At 37.3% G+C, this 15209-nt stretch overlaps 1 protein-coding gene across 1 annotated transcript; it reads left to right on the forward strand.

Moving 5' to 3' along the window:
* Window positions 1–1287: 1287 nt before the first annotated feature.
* On the forward strand, window positions 1288–13780 carry LOC129445109 (protein downstream neighbor of son homolog). Its single transcript, XM_055206232.2, has 10 exons — window positions 1288–1841; window positions 2959–3039; window positions 3130–3333; window positions 3675–3853; window positions 8541–8719; window positions 9049–9166; window positions 9261–9389; window positions 10567–10765; window positions 12430–12645; window positions 13330–13780. Exons 1-10 carry the CDS (start codon window positions 1446–1448, stop codon window positions 13465–13467), a joined length of 1839 nt encoding a protein of 612 aa, XP_055062207.2. The 5' UTR covers window positions 1288–1445; the 3' UTR covers window positions 13468–13780.
* The last annotated feature ends 1429 nt before the right edge of the window (window positions 13781–15209 follow it).

The raw sequence follows: 15209 nt of genomic DNA on the forward strand, positions 1-15209 counted from the left end.
GGTGGTTAAAAAGATTTTTTGCTTACCCATTGGCAATTTTTTTTGCTTGTTTTATGCACAAAGGCTTAGGCTTATTTTCTTGGGTCGTTTTGCTCATCGAGAAAAAGCATCTAGCAATAGATATTATTACTGAAAACAAGACAAAAATACTAAGAATTTTTTTTCTTGAAAATCATTTTTTTGCAGTGTACTGAAATCTTTGAATGCAAAATTATTCATCTTGGCAAATCTAAGCCCAGTTTAATATATAGTTGAGATTTCTTCTGGATATCAGGCGAGAAATGCACATAAAGTTAAAAAACGCATTTACATGTACAGATTTTTAGCCTGATTTAAAATAAAAAGTCCTATATTGCTAAAAATCTTAATATTCTTATAAAAACTGTCCAAATCCAGTTGAGGGTCACTGGTTAACCTCTGGTCATTCATCACACAGACAGTTCAACATCACATCATTCCTGACCAACCACAGGATCAATATAAAGTGCTGAAAGTCCTGACAACTCATCCATACATACAATATTCCCTCCTGTCACTTCAAATAATGATTTATTACTAATGCAAACGATAAATAGCGAGCAATTAATCGTGTCAAACCTCTGATGTCCTCTCATTAATCTACATACTGACATATTGAAGGACAGCAGTGAAACAGGAAGTTTTGCATATAATGAATGAAACTGGTCGACTGGAAATAATCCTTTATTTATTGTTAATTTTTAAATCCAAAGTTGAACTCTGGAAACTTTTCTTTTTGTCCAGGAGATGGCAGTGCTTCACCTTTACTGATAAAAAGAGTTGAACCCACACTTAATTAATAAAAGTCCTGTTTATGGTAAGTAATAAATAGTGATGGCAATCGTTTGGATTACTACAGATTCGAGTCGATTTGATTCTTGAGGTCACCATTACATTAAAACATTCGTTCTTGATTTTCAAATGAAATATGATTCAATAAAGACGTGGACTTTTATAAAAACACCTTCTTGACACTGAAACAGAGATTTTGTAAATTCGTAACAATAAAGCTAAAATTATTATGTTTTTTTATAAATATATAAAATATTTATCTACATCAGCGAGATTATTTATGCATTTTCATTTTGCTCAAATAATGTGTATATTCGCATCGTTGTTGTTGTTTAATTATATTCGACTATTTTAAATTAATATTATTTTTCAAATAATAAAATATTTTTGTTGTTGTTTTTACAGTGTCAGAATTGAAGATTCGGTAATACAATAGACCGTAAAAAAAATAGGGTAATACGGTGAAGACTTTACATTTGCCGGGTGTTGCTACGTTAACGCGGGCTTTCGTCACCACGCAACCCATCGACGTCATTCCGCTAAGCGCGAAATTCAGATCTCCGCGTTTAGAAACAAAACAAGCAGCTGTTCTTCCCGCCTCACATCACATTCACGGTAAACTCGAGAGCTCAGACATGACGGAACCGGGCTGCTACTCTCCCAGCTTTAAAAAACCATCCGATGTTCTGCGGATGAGGAGAAAACGCGCGCGGAGTGACACATTCGGTGGTAAAGCGTCCAGTCCGGTGGTGTTGGCTGACGGAGTCCGCCCGTTCTCACCGGGCCCGCTGTTGAACGCACCGGGGCGCGCGGGAGTCAAGCGCAGAAACCCTTTCGCGAGTATTGAAAACACGTACAACAGCCCCAAAAAAAGAGTTTTATCATACAGCGGCTCCGGTATCGGCGCTACGGAGGGGAAAACGGCGGCAGCTGCGGGTCTAGAAGGAAAAATAAAAGATGAGCGTTTAAATACCGGAGCTTTACTGAGAGAAGAGCTTTTACAACAACAACAACAACAACATCATTATGAGGTAAATATGACTTTAGTGCTTATACTGTGGTAAAATCATAGTACAGTTTTTACATCAACATGGTTAAACATTTTAATCACATTGTGATAGTTTAGTTCATTAGTTTATGTTAGCAACTGTGCTCGGTTCAGACAAAGCCCCTCAGTTGAGACGTCAACGGCCTGTCGTCAATTAACTTATTCCTTATGTAATAGTGTATAAGTGTACTACAATGTATATATAGCGCGTAAGTGTATTATAATGTAGTCATATATAGCATGTAAGTGTACAATAATGTATGGCCACATATAACGCGTAAGTGTACAATAATGTATAGCCACATATAGCGCATAAGTGTACTATAATGTATAGTAATATATTGCACGTAAGTGTACTATAATGTATAGCCACATATAGTGTGTAAGTGTACTATAATCTATAGCCACATATATTGCGTAAGTGTACAATAATGTATGGCCACCTATAGCGCATAAGTGTACTATAATGTATAGCCACATATAGTGCGTAAGTGTAGAATAATGTATGGCCACATATAGCGCACAAGTGTACTATAATGTATAGTCATATATAATGCGTAAGTGTACTATAATGTATTGTCACATATAGCACGTAAGTGAACTATAGTGTATAGCCACATATAGCGCGTAAGTGTAAAATAATGTATAGCCACATATAGTGCGTAAGTGTAGAATAATGTATGGCCACATATAGCGCACAAGTGTACTATAATGTATAGCCATATATATAGGGCATAAGTGTATTATAAAATATAGTAATATATTGCGTGTAAGTTTACTATAATGTATAGCCACATATAGTGTGTAAGTGTACTATAATGTATAGCCACATATAGCGCGTAAGGGTAAAATAATGTTTAGCAATATATAGCATATAAGTGTATTATAATGTATAGTCATATATAACGCATAAGTGTACTATAATGTATAGTCATATATAGTGTGTACGTGTACTATAATGTGTAGTTATATAGCGCATAAGTGTATTATAATGTATAGGCATGCAAAATAAATCAATGACCAAATCTATCTTTAAGCACCTCTGAAAAAAAACTTATTGCAATCTGTTGAGTTGACATAAGTTTTTTGTTCATCTGCAGAAATCGGTTTCTATCTCTGGAGAAGATTCGTTGTTTGAAGAGGACCTGTTTGAACCCGAGAGTTCTGATCCAGTGTTAAAGGTACATGAAGTAGATGACCTGGTGTTTTCTCAGGTTTTAATCTGGTTCTCTGTGGATTCATGAGCTTCATTGGTTTTTAATTGTCTCTAGAGTCCAGAAGGTCGTCCGGTTTCTGATGTGGATCCGTGTGAACCGTGCCTGGAGTTCCCGGCGGATTGGTCCCTCAAAACCCGTCTGCTGTTCACTTCTCCTCAGTCCTTTAGTTGGGCTGACCAGCCGAAGGCTCAGGAGGAAGCTCAGGGTTTGACCGCTCACTGCAGGGCTGCCTACGCCAACCTACCTGCTCAAATACAGGTAAGAATACAGATATCAGGATTTGTGATAGTGCTTGACCGATATCAGCTTTTTAAAGGCTGATATCAAGAAAGCAATGTTGCTATTTTCTCATATATATCGGTCACTGTAATGTACTGTTCTATTGCTAATTTTTGCCATTGGATTGTACAGAAGTCCAGTGGTCATTGTGTCTAAATGTACATTTATCAGTGGAAATATTTAGTATAAGATACACTTAAATGAGTTGTACCTCACTTTATGTTTTGGTTGATTGCTTGTAACAAAGACATTAAATGTTGATGTCATTGTATTTTGGATGTATATTTCTGTTGTTGTACTCTATATGTTTTGTGTTACAGGACCCGCGGGGATGTGCGGAGCTGCGTTGTGGTTTTCAGCAGTGTTTGCAGTATTGGCAGCATCCGTCTTTCTCATGGCTCCCTCTCTTCCCGCGGATCGGAGCCGAGCGCAAGTTTGCTGGCAAGATGACGCCGTGGGCTCAGGACACCGGCCTGGAACAGAGTCTGATGAGTGACTGGTGAGAGAGCTCAATGTGGAGATTTAACTTTGTGGATTTATTGGAGTCAGTGTGTAAATTTATCATGATAGAAGTGGAAAAATAGAGAAAAATGCCTGTTGGATGATATATCTAAAAATAAAACGCATTTAAATTATATTGCAAACAAAATTAAGTTTGGTGTATCAGCCTGTCCTAACTAGGGATGCTCCGATCAATGCCGATCTCCACTAATAATACGTGGCCGATCACTATTCTGAATCGGACAGCCGATCTTATTACAGCTATTTCATGTACTGCGGCTTTTGATTAGTAAGTCCTTATCGATCTAAAATCACTGTTAGTTTGAGTCGTTTATAACATGCATTTTAAAAAGCAACACTCGTCAAACATAATTATTAAACATATTCTTTATTATAATGAAAATACCTGAAAAGGTTTGAATAAAAGCAATATAAATATATCCTTCAGCCATTTCATGGAGCTGTGTGTCATCATAGCTGCGTGTGTATTGTTTCTGCACGAGAGCGCCCCCTGGCTGTTGGATGTAGCGGCATTTCACCGTAATTCATTGAGAAACATCGCAAGCATTGTCGGCCGATCGATCGGAGCATTCCTAGTCCTAAAATTAAAAGGAGCTTTTAACTCATCAGATCACATCATTTACTAAAAGTTAATAGAGAAGATGGATCCGTCTAAAAAATATTAAGTAAACGTGCGTCAGTACAACTAGATTGTCCTAAATGTGAATTTTTTTATTTATTTAAATTCAGTCAGTCAAGCACTGTTATCACAAACACATGGGATCAGACCTTAATGAATGTGATTTTTGTTGATGCTGGATGGGTTTTCGAGTCGTGACATTGGCACGGTTAAACTGTAATCAAAAAATAATGTGGTAACTGGTAATATTAACCGTTAGACATTTTTATCATGATTAACAATTAAAACCATCTCTAGTACATACATAGCCATTGTACGAATTGTTAGTGTTTTCTCTATATAACAAAACTACTTAACACTTCAGTTTAACAGTAACTAAAGTCATTTGTACAGTGATGCTCGGTTGAGTCATTTGTTTACTTTTTGGCCACACATCACCAGCTGCTAGTATCTCCTCCTCGCGTACCGTCACAGCCTGGTTGTACTCAAAGGCGTGTGGCTGACATGCTGCTCTTGCGCTCAGGTGTTGTTGTTGTGCATGTTAGGGAACGTAAATGTGCCATACGTCAGGGGTTTTCAAACTTTTTGAGTGTCTGGACCACTATTTGTAATCAAGAATTTTCGCGGACCACCTCATAATACTCATTATAAAATATGTCTACACAAAGTCCTGAATTAATCTGCACATCTAAATAGTCTTACTAGCACTAAAACTATAACTGTCATCACATCAGTACAACAGGTTTCTAAAAGAAAGTTTACTGCACAAAACGGCTGCCACATTCATACACCAATCCATTTTGTACGGCACTAAACTTGAATGTCACGGCCGAGCACCACTGGCCTATTTTAGTAATCACACAATAACTTGACAATTTAATTTAAAATGTATATCAATATTCTTATATCAGTATTATTTATATACATATTTGGTAGTGTTGGGAAAGTTCACTTTCTACATGAACTAGTTCAGTTCACAGTTCACAAGTTTTAAAAAGAACTAGTAGTGCTGCCTCACGATTAGTCGCGACTAATCGTTTGCAGAATAAAAGTTTTTGTTTACATAATATATGTGGGTGTACTGTGTATAATAATTATGTATAAATACACATACACACATGCATGTATATAATTAAGAAACATTTGCATGTGTATATACATGTTTATATTTATATATAATCTATATTATATATAAATATAAATATTTATTAAATAAATATATTTTTTTCTTAAAATTATACATTTATGTGTGTGTATTTATATAAACATAATTATTATACACAGTACACACACATTTATTATGTAAACAAAAACTTTCATTCTGCAAACGATTAGTCGCGACTAATCGTGAGGCAGCACTAAGAACTAGTTCAGTTCATAGTTAATATTTCAAAATTTTGAACTAGTTCACAGTTCCAAAAATCAATTAATTTATGGTTCTTTTTTCACATATTTTTTTTTTAAATGATTGCCATTCTAGCCCATATAGAACCACAGACAGCAATTATTTTATCAGTTTTAACACTGAAGCTAAATGCGTCAGATTTCATCTTCATATCCAACTTTAAATCCTTATCCAACCAGGGTTTACATTAGCATTGACTGTCTTTACATTTTTGTATTTGCTTGCACATACCTTGGAAGTCTAGCCAGGTGGGGGTCGCACCCCGGGCGAGAAGTGCTGCGAGGCATTGCGTGTATGACAATTTACAGGTATTGCACACCACACGTGCATGTTAAATAGCGTGAGCTTAGACAGAGTCTATTTCAAGATCCAGAATATGCGTTAACAGCCTATGTTAATCGTTAACGATTTAAGACAAATATGATGTTATTTAATATTAAACTATTTGAGTGGCGCGGCAGAAATTTCAGCAGCGTCTGTGTTGTTCTGATGACGCATGCAGCGTGACTGGTGAACACTAACTGGTGGCGGTGTTGCCAGATTGGGTGTTTTTTCCGCTACACATTAAGGCCTGTTTACAGTGTGTTTTAGTCGGGTTTTCGCCTGGAAGAATATAGAAATCTGGCACCCTATTGAACGACGTTAAACTGAGAGAGCTTGACGTTCACAGTAATTCATCAGGCAGTAATACGTTACGTTCAGTTCACGTTCAACTTTTGTTCAATGAACTCATTCAGGCACAACACTGCATATTCTTAAAATATACGTAAGGGATAATCCACGGCTAGCCATGCACCAAAGGGCCCCAATGCACGACGCAGAGGCGAAGAACCACCCGACGCGTAGCAGAGGGTGGTTGTCTCCGCAAAGTGCATCAAAACCCTTCAATGCATGGCCAGCCGTGGACCATCCCGCTTATACCTTGGTTATTTGCCAAGTTAAAGCTGTAATGAATGTTTACAGTGTAAATTTTTTAACAGACGGGTAAAAATGACGGTCATTTTCTTAAGTTAAAGCTCGCACTCCATCCGCTTTAAATAAAGTAGTGCTGAAATAAAACCTGCGCACTTTAAAGAGAGACGCACTTATGTCTCGCTCGCTCTCTCTGCAAGTGTAACTGTGTTACTATGGTTACCAATGTTTATAGTACCAGATTATTTCTAACTGTAATTAAACTGACTGGAACTACCTGTGCATTAAACAGTTTTAATGCACACCTTCCAGCCAATCAGAATCGAGTATTTAAACAGACCATGGTATAAATATTCTTATTTGCCTTTACACGGACCACCTGCAGTACCCTCACGGACCACAGTTTGGGAATGGCCGCCATACGTCATCGCGTCACTATATCATTGATATTGCGAAATTACATTTTTTATCATGTAAAAAATTATACTAGTGTTGTCATGGACAGTATGATATGGCACACCTCTAATGTTCAAAAATGCAGTCTGCACACTGAAAAATACTGCTCCATACAAAAGTTTATTTAATTAATTAAAAGGCAACGTTTCGACCCTCGGGTCTTCATCAGGCACAATCTCAATAAGTGAGGAACACCTTTAAATACATAACAGGTGCTCACCTTAATTAGACTTCCTCACTTAGAAGTCATGTGACAGAAACAAATCATGTGACAGAAACAAATCATATGACAAACACTCAAAAAACAGCATCATATAACTTGAAAATCATATGAAAAACACTCAAAATACAGCATCAAATAACTTGAAAAAGACAAACATTTAAAAATTATTATAGAAATGAAATTTTTAAATGTTTGTCTTTTTCAAGTTATTTGATGCTGTATTTTGAGTGTTTTTCATATGATTTTCAAGTTATATGATGCTGTTTTTTGAGTGTTTGTCATATGATTTGTTTCTGTCACATGATTTGTTTCTGTCACATGACTTCTAAGTGAGGAAGTCTAATTAAGGTGAGCACCTGTTATGTATTTAAAGGTGTTCCTCACTTATTGAGATTGTGCCTGATGAAGACCCGAGGGTCGAAACGTTGCCTTTTAATTAATTAAATAAACTTTTGTATGGAGGAGTATTTTTCAGTGTGCAGACTGCATTTTTGTATTTATTGATTGCATATCCAGTTGTCTTGCACCTGGCCCAAATTTGGGTTCATGTGATGTGCACACCACTTCTGTGTGTTCTGACACCTCTAATGTTCAGCATTAAATTGGTCACCCTGCTCTTTAGAAAATCAAAATAATATAGAGATGCACCAAAGTATTGGCCAATTTTTATCACTTTAGCATGAAAAGGGCAGATATAATAAACCAATAGTTAAAACATTAACTTAATAAAGGCACTGAGCTTTATAATGTTTAATAAGAAATATTTATTAGATAAAAATAACCTCTGAAGGTTGTCATGTTGCTTTTTATCTTTCTTTGTGCCTCTCTTATAATGTTGACCTGAATGTTAAATGGATTTAATCCAATGAAATGATATGATGCAGCAGCAATAAACTTACTGTAACTTTTAAACTTTGCTCATTTAAAATATGATCAAAGAAATGAGTGACATGAACATTGGGCAATAAATATTGTCTGTAGGTGCATTATTATTTATATCTGTTGTACCTTTGGAATAAAGTTAATGTGGTGTTGTTTTGTTTCTGTAGGTCTGTGAGTCTGACGTCTCTGTACAGTTTACTGAAGTCCAGACTGTGTCCATACTTCTACCTGTGTTCATACCAGTTCACTGTGCTCTTCAGAGCTGCTGGTCTTAATGGTTCCAAAAATATCAGCGCACTTATGACTCCCACCACTAGAGGACTGCGTGAAGCCATGAAGACTGAAGGTAAAACACAAAAGATTTGTCTTTCTGCTAAACAAAATCCTGTCCACAACCAGCTGAGGGTTTATAGGTCTCTAATGCTATAAGAGACTAAATTACCTTTACTCAAACTACTCTTTATTAAAGATATGTCTGACTGAATTTGATTGGATGAGCCACATTTTAAGACCTACTTCATATTCTACAGTTGAATTGTTTGTTAATGCACAAAGTTGCTATCACGGTGTGGTAAAAATCACTGTACCATATCTATTGATTTATTGATTAAAAAATATTTTCATCAATGTGTGTTTAGATGTTTTGCTCAGTGTTTGTGTGTGTCTTGTGTTCAGGAATCGAGTTCACACTCCCCCTGCTGGAGGACAAGAAGAAGAGCAAAGATTCATCTGAGGTCAGCGAGAGCTCTCGACAGGCTGATGGTGAAGATCCGCTTAGGAGCTGTGATGATGTGTGAGTAGATAAACACAGTTTACAGTATCTATCTGCTGATGATGATGATGGGAAGATTCATTAATTTATTCATTCTGTGTGTGTGTTTCTGCAGAAAAAGTGATCACAGTGAAGATGAAGATGTGGGTGATGATGAAATTGATGATGATGGTGGATTTTCTTGGTTGAAGGAGATGGGCGTCCAGGACAAGATTAAGAAACCTGATGCTATTTCTATTAAACTGTATCCTTTATGAGCTTTTAAAATAAAACATGCATGGAAATGATGGATTTAGGGGTCAATAGTAGGAAAACAATACAGCAAGTATTTTTCAACCTATTAAATATATTAAAGGGACACTCCACTTTTTTAAAAAAAAAAGTATGCTCATTTTTCAGCTCCCCTATAGTTAAACATTTGATTTTTACCTTTTTGGAATCCATTCAGCTGATCTCCGGGTCTGGCGCTAGCACTTTTAGCGTAGCTTAGCATAATCCATTGAATCTGATTTGACCATTAGCATCGCACTTAAAGATAATTTAAAACTTGACTTTTAAGTTATATCGTGTACTAAGACTGACATAAAATTAAAAGTTGCGATTTCTAGACAGCCTCCTGCAGCCAAGCACCTCCACCTGCACCTCCTGCAGCCATGTTACGGCTGCAAAGTCCTTTATTATTACACCAGAATAAGAGTATAGTTCCGTAGCCATATCTGCCTAGAAAATCGCAGCTTTTATTTTCTGTCAGTCTTGGTACACGATGTAACTACAAAAGAGTCAAGTTTTAAATAGGAAAACTATCCAAACTCTTTTTTTAAATTTTTTAGCGCAATGCTAATGGTCTGGTCGGATTCGGTGGATTGTGCTGAGCTATGCTGGGAGTGGTCCCGCCGGACCCGGAGATCGGCTGAATGGTTTCCAAAAAGGTAAAAATCGAATGTTTAACTCTAGGGGAGCTGAAAAATGAGCATATTTTCATAAAAAGTGGAGTGTCACTTTAAACGAGTTAAATCTTTGTTCCCTCACAGCATCTGATTGCTGACTGAAATTAAACTTGAGATGAACCAGGGTAAAGTACAGATCATGGTTTGAAATGAAACATGGTTTAAACTGACCTTAGGTAATTATTTTCATGTATTAAAGGTGATTTTGAATCCCCTTTTTTGAGTATAAACAACATCTGCAAAGTTACAACGCTCAAAAGTGCAATGGGGAATTTTCGCTTTAACAGAAATCACTTCTAAGAAAAAAACCACAGCAAATGGCTGGATTGCCTACAATAAAGTCTCTTTCTGGGTTAGTGACATTACCAACCTCAAAATTGGCATAAACCCCACCCCCGGGAACAGGCAGCAAATTTCCAGATTTTTAAATCCTTTATGGTGAATATTAATGATCTTCCCTAACTGATGTACCAGTCGTAAGGAGCACAGAGAGGTTCGGTTAGATCACAGACCGGAGTCGGTGGTGCTGGTCGAGGGTTCAAACACATTCACTTTGCTGAACTTTCTGATTAACTGTAAGAGTTTGGTAGCTGGAGCCGGATCTCAGGCCGGGCTTCCTCCAACACTTCTGGCTCCTACGGCTTTCAGAGGAGCCACACTGCACGCGCTAAAGGTTTGAATCGATTACTTATTTTCTCCTGAGCATAATGTTATTTTTTGTACGGTTTTAAAATCATGAAGAGCACAGCATTTGTTTATTATAGGGTTACAAAGATGCAGAAAGTTTACAGAAACTTTCCATTGGAATTTAATCTGGGGAATTTTGGAAATATTTCAAATTTAAAACTGAACAGGAATTTAGGGAAATGTATATAAACTATGTCATATACAAACATACAAAACAAATAAACGTAAGCAGACATGCATGCAAGGTAACACCATCCTTGAAATCCTTGAAAGTTTGTGAATCTGAGGGGAAAATTCAAGGACCTGGGAAGTTTTTGAAAATATACATACATAGATACAGGTCATTGAAATTGCTTGAATCTATTTAAGCAAGTTTTCTGGAAAAAAATCCATATTCCCTGTGTAGTGTAGGATAATATCATAAAAATTTGTATGACTTTGTAAGCGCACGTGCTAAACTATTCGCTTTAAATGCTTATATCTTCTGTATGCGAATGTTGATTCATACCAAAATGCTTTTTTGCATAGTTGTGTTTGACACATGAAAACGTCTCTAGTTACGTATGTAACTGTTGTTCCCTGAGAAGGGAATGAGATGCTTCATCTCCCTTGCCATTCTTCCTGTGTCCCTGTAATGCCGTCTTTGGCAATATTTCAGATAGTGATATACTTCCTGGCTCCCGCGTCACCCGGTCTTTGTCATTAAAGGAACAGTATGTAAGATTGTGGCCAAAACTGGTATTGCAATCACAAAACTTGTTGCTAAAACTGGTACTGCAATCACACAACTGGTGGCCAATACACAACATGACAACATAAACATCAGTTGAGGGCTGCAACTCCACTTTTTAAATGACACTATCCTGACCAGACCACTGTTGTCAGTAATATAAGTATTTGAAATGAAAATGATTTCTTAATGTCTAGAGACATATCAGGGCCATTTTATAATTAATTGATATAAATATCTTACATACTGTTCTTTTAAGCCTCACCATTGGTTGAATTTGATATACACATTCAGACACACTTACCCCTGGAGGCGTCCCCAAAGTGTCACCGTAGTGATGTAACAATGTAACCTTGCTCTTACTTGAAATGTGTCCCACATTTAGCCCTTGAATTTGAGGGTATTGGACCTGGAAAGTCCTTGAATTTATTTGAAGTTAACTAAGATGTGGGAACTCAGTATTACAAACTTAGAAGAATCCTGATACTTATGCTCATCAAGCCGTGCATTTATTTGATCCAAAATCCTTCAGAAAGCATGCTAATCTGAAAAAAAATTGAATACTTCTTTCAAAAGAAGTCTTGTTGCACACTAGCTTACGCACAGCACAAGAAAGCTTTAAGCTATGTTTTGTAATTGTACATGAATACATGCAAAGATGGACATTTTGACATTAAAGTTCCCTGTTATAGGCAACTAATTTTTTTCAAATTCCCAGTTTATTTCTGTTAATTCCCATGGAAAGTTTCCAGCCTTGAAAATTTCCAGAATTTTGCAACCGTAGTTTATTATTATTTACATTACAACATGTGTAATGGGCTGTTTAGAGTGAGTATACCTAGCTGTAATGACAAGTACTCATATCAATGCTAGTATTATTTATGTAAACCTCTTGTAATGTCCGCTGTGTCTCCCTGCAGGCACGTACAGTGAATGTGAAGACTCAAGTTCGAGCGGGTTATCAGGACGTGTGCAGTCTGGAGGTGACGGGACCCATCATGCCTCACACGCTGCATGCGCTGACCCAGCTGTTAAAACCTGCTCAGAAGGGTGAATTCTCTGTCGGCCTGTATACTCATGAACCCACCGCTGTCCTTAATGTTCCCATCGGTCAAACATCTGAACTGGAGACACGGGTATGTTTAACATTTGTATTTGTATTAACATACTGAGAGCTCCAAATGAAATGCACACAAGAGATTTAACTACGCGTCAGTTTTCATATATACTTCTGCATCGTCGTTCGTGTCAACTTGCAAATACACATGTTAAGTATTTTTGAGTAATTACTCTTTTAGTGGGCGTGCACACCAAAGCGTTTAAACACAGCTGAAAACACCAGGTGGATGTAGACTGTGGGCACTTGCTAGCACTTTTTCTGCCAAGTGCCTTGGTTGCTATCATACTTCTGGTTTGTTTTCTTTTTAGTTGGTTTGTTTGTTGTGATATTTGTACCGCCCCTCCTTCACTGTGATTGGACAACCGACTGAGAAGTGACACTGACGAGCTGAGAGTTTCACCCAAAGTTGAACATTTTTCAACTCTGTGCACTCAGCGCCGAGCACAGAAAAAAACACCAGCTGCTGGCATTTTTAAAAACTGCGGGGCTTCCATTGGAAACAATTGAAAACATTAGCTGGCATAAATGCTTTTGTGTGCATGCCCCATTAGTTCATTGTGGTGCTCTCTGCATTATTTTAAAGCTACTTTTGTTTTGCATTTCTTTCTGATGAGTCCTTTTCTGTCTGTGTGTATGGTGTGCAGTGAACTCACTGTAGGACTCTCTGGTCGGCTCATCTCATGTGTTTCATTATTGACAGGACGGTGTGGTGCAGGATCTGTTCAGGTGTGGTCTACAGCAGAGTACAGTTGAGCAGCTGGCCGTGCCTACAACACTGGGAAAATCTGCTCTCAGACAGCTGCACATGAAAGGACATTCATACAGCTGGAAGTCTTGAGACACAGACCACATCTATTCATATCTGTGACATATCTGTGTGTGGCTTAATATACCAGCTGACACCAGTGACGCTCTTCTTACTGTAGTACAAGTGTGCCTGAAGTGACTTTATAACTCTGATAGTTGTTGTTTATACTGCAACTATTGACTATCATGTCAGTTTAAGTGTTTTAATACCTGTTTTACGTTTTAAACACATTATTTTATCAGGGATAAACTTGTGTAGACTGCAGCTAAATGTTTTTTTAGGCTAATCTTGTAATATTTATCACACCTGTATGAAATTGTAATATTAAATGAAATATTTGAAATCATTTTTGCTTTTCTTCACATATTACCAGCATCAGTGTGTTGAGTGTATAAGATGATCCAGTATTGTACTGTATCAGATATACTGATGGTAGGAAATGGAAATGTTGAATACCATAGTACTGAATGATCATGTGTCATGGGTGTATATGACACTCCAAGGCAGTGGTTCTCCAGTCCTCGGACCCACTGCTCTGCACATTCTGGTTGTCTCTCAAATCTGACACTCAGTTCAGTTCATGGAATCTACCCTAATGAGCTGATGATCTGAATCAGGTGTGTTAATTAAGGGAGACATGCACAATATGCAGAGCAGTGGGTCCCAAGGACTGGAGTTGAGAACCACTGCTCCAAGGTACTTAAATAAATATCAGTGTATTACCGTGTTGCATTTTCAGAAATATAGTAGTACTGTTAGGGCAGAACCTGTAAAAGAATAATAAACATTTTCTTTTTCTTAACACATTTGAGCGGTTTCCCAGACAGGGCTTATCCTAAAGACCCAGACTAAAATGCATGTTTGAACTGCCTTAATTTAAAAACACCTTTAGCTGACACATCTTAATCAGTGCCATTTGTTTTGTCTTAAGGTGCACATCAGGGGCCTCATTTATAAAATGCTGCGTAGGAACTGGCCTAAATTTGATCTCAAAATCATTTCTCAAAAGTGCGTATGTGTGATTCATAAAACGAATGTGCGCACAGAGCACGTGCGTATAGATGTGAAATCTATAAATCATAAATGATCTTGAAATTGTGGGCAGCTAAATAGTTTCAAATCTCTGCATTTTAGCGATGCCATAATTAATGTTTTTGACATATAAAAGAGCACCTGTCAAATGTTTAAATCCTTTACCAGCAGCAAGAATGGCTTATATTTCCAAAAACCCAATCAGACAAGCAAAAGTGCATATGTCTGCTCAGACCCTGACGTGTCGCAAAGCACTTTTCCACATCAAAGAATAAATATTCCATCAATGTCTGATGTGTTATGTTGCAACTGTGCCCTGATGTTATTAACTATCAATGGTCCATACAATTAGCCCCTCAGGTCATTATTAGGTCACATTCTTGTAGGTCCTGTGTGGGTGTGATTGTCACCTCAGAGATTAAAGTCTCCATTGTATTTTTTGTGTAAGATGTGTAAGATTAAAATTGAAGGAACTTATTCCTTGGTCACAACTTGTCACAAACCCCTGTGCTGATCAAAGACTATTGTTACAGCTGTTTATCCAATACAGTGGGGGTTAAAGGTGGTCTTCTGATTGGTCAGTTTGAATGTATTATGTTGGGTTTGGTCAAGTACAGTGGGGGTTAAAGGTAATCTTCTGATTGGTCAATTTGAATGTATCAAGTTAGGCTTAGTCACATGGTCAAGAGATAGAGGATAAAGGTCAAGGTTTTTATGAGCTCTGGGCCTTTGCATTTTAG

This window comes from Misgurnus anguillicaudatus, chromosome 3 (assembly GCF_027580225.2).
Source record: "Misgurnus anguillicaudatus chromosome 3, ASM2758022v2, whole genome shotgun sequence".
NCBI lineage: Eukaryota > Metazoa > Chordata > Actinopteri > Cypriniformes > Cobitidae > Misgurnus > Misgurnus anguillicaudatus.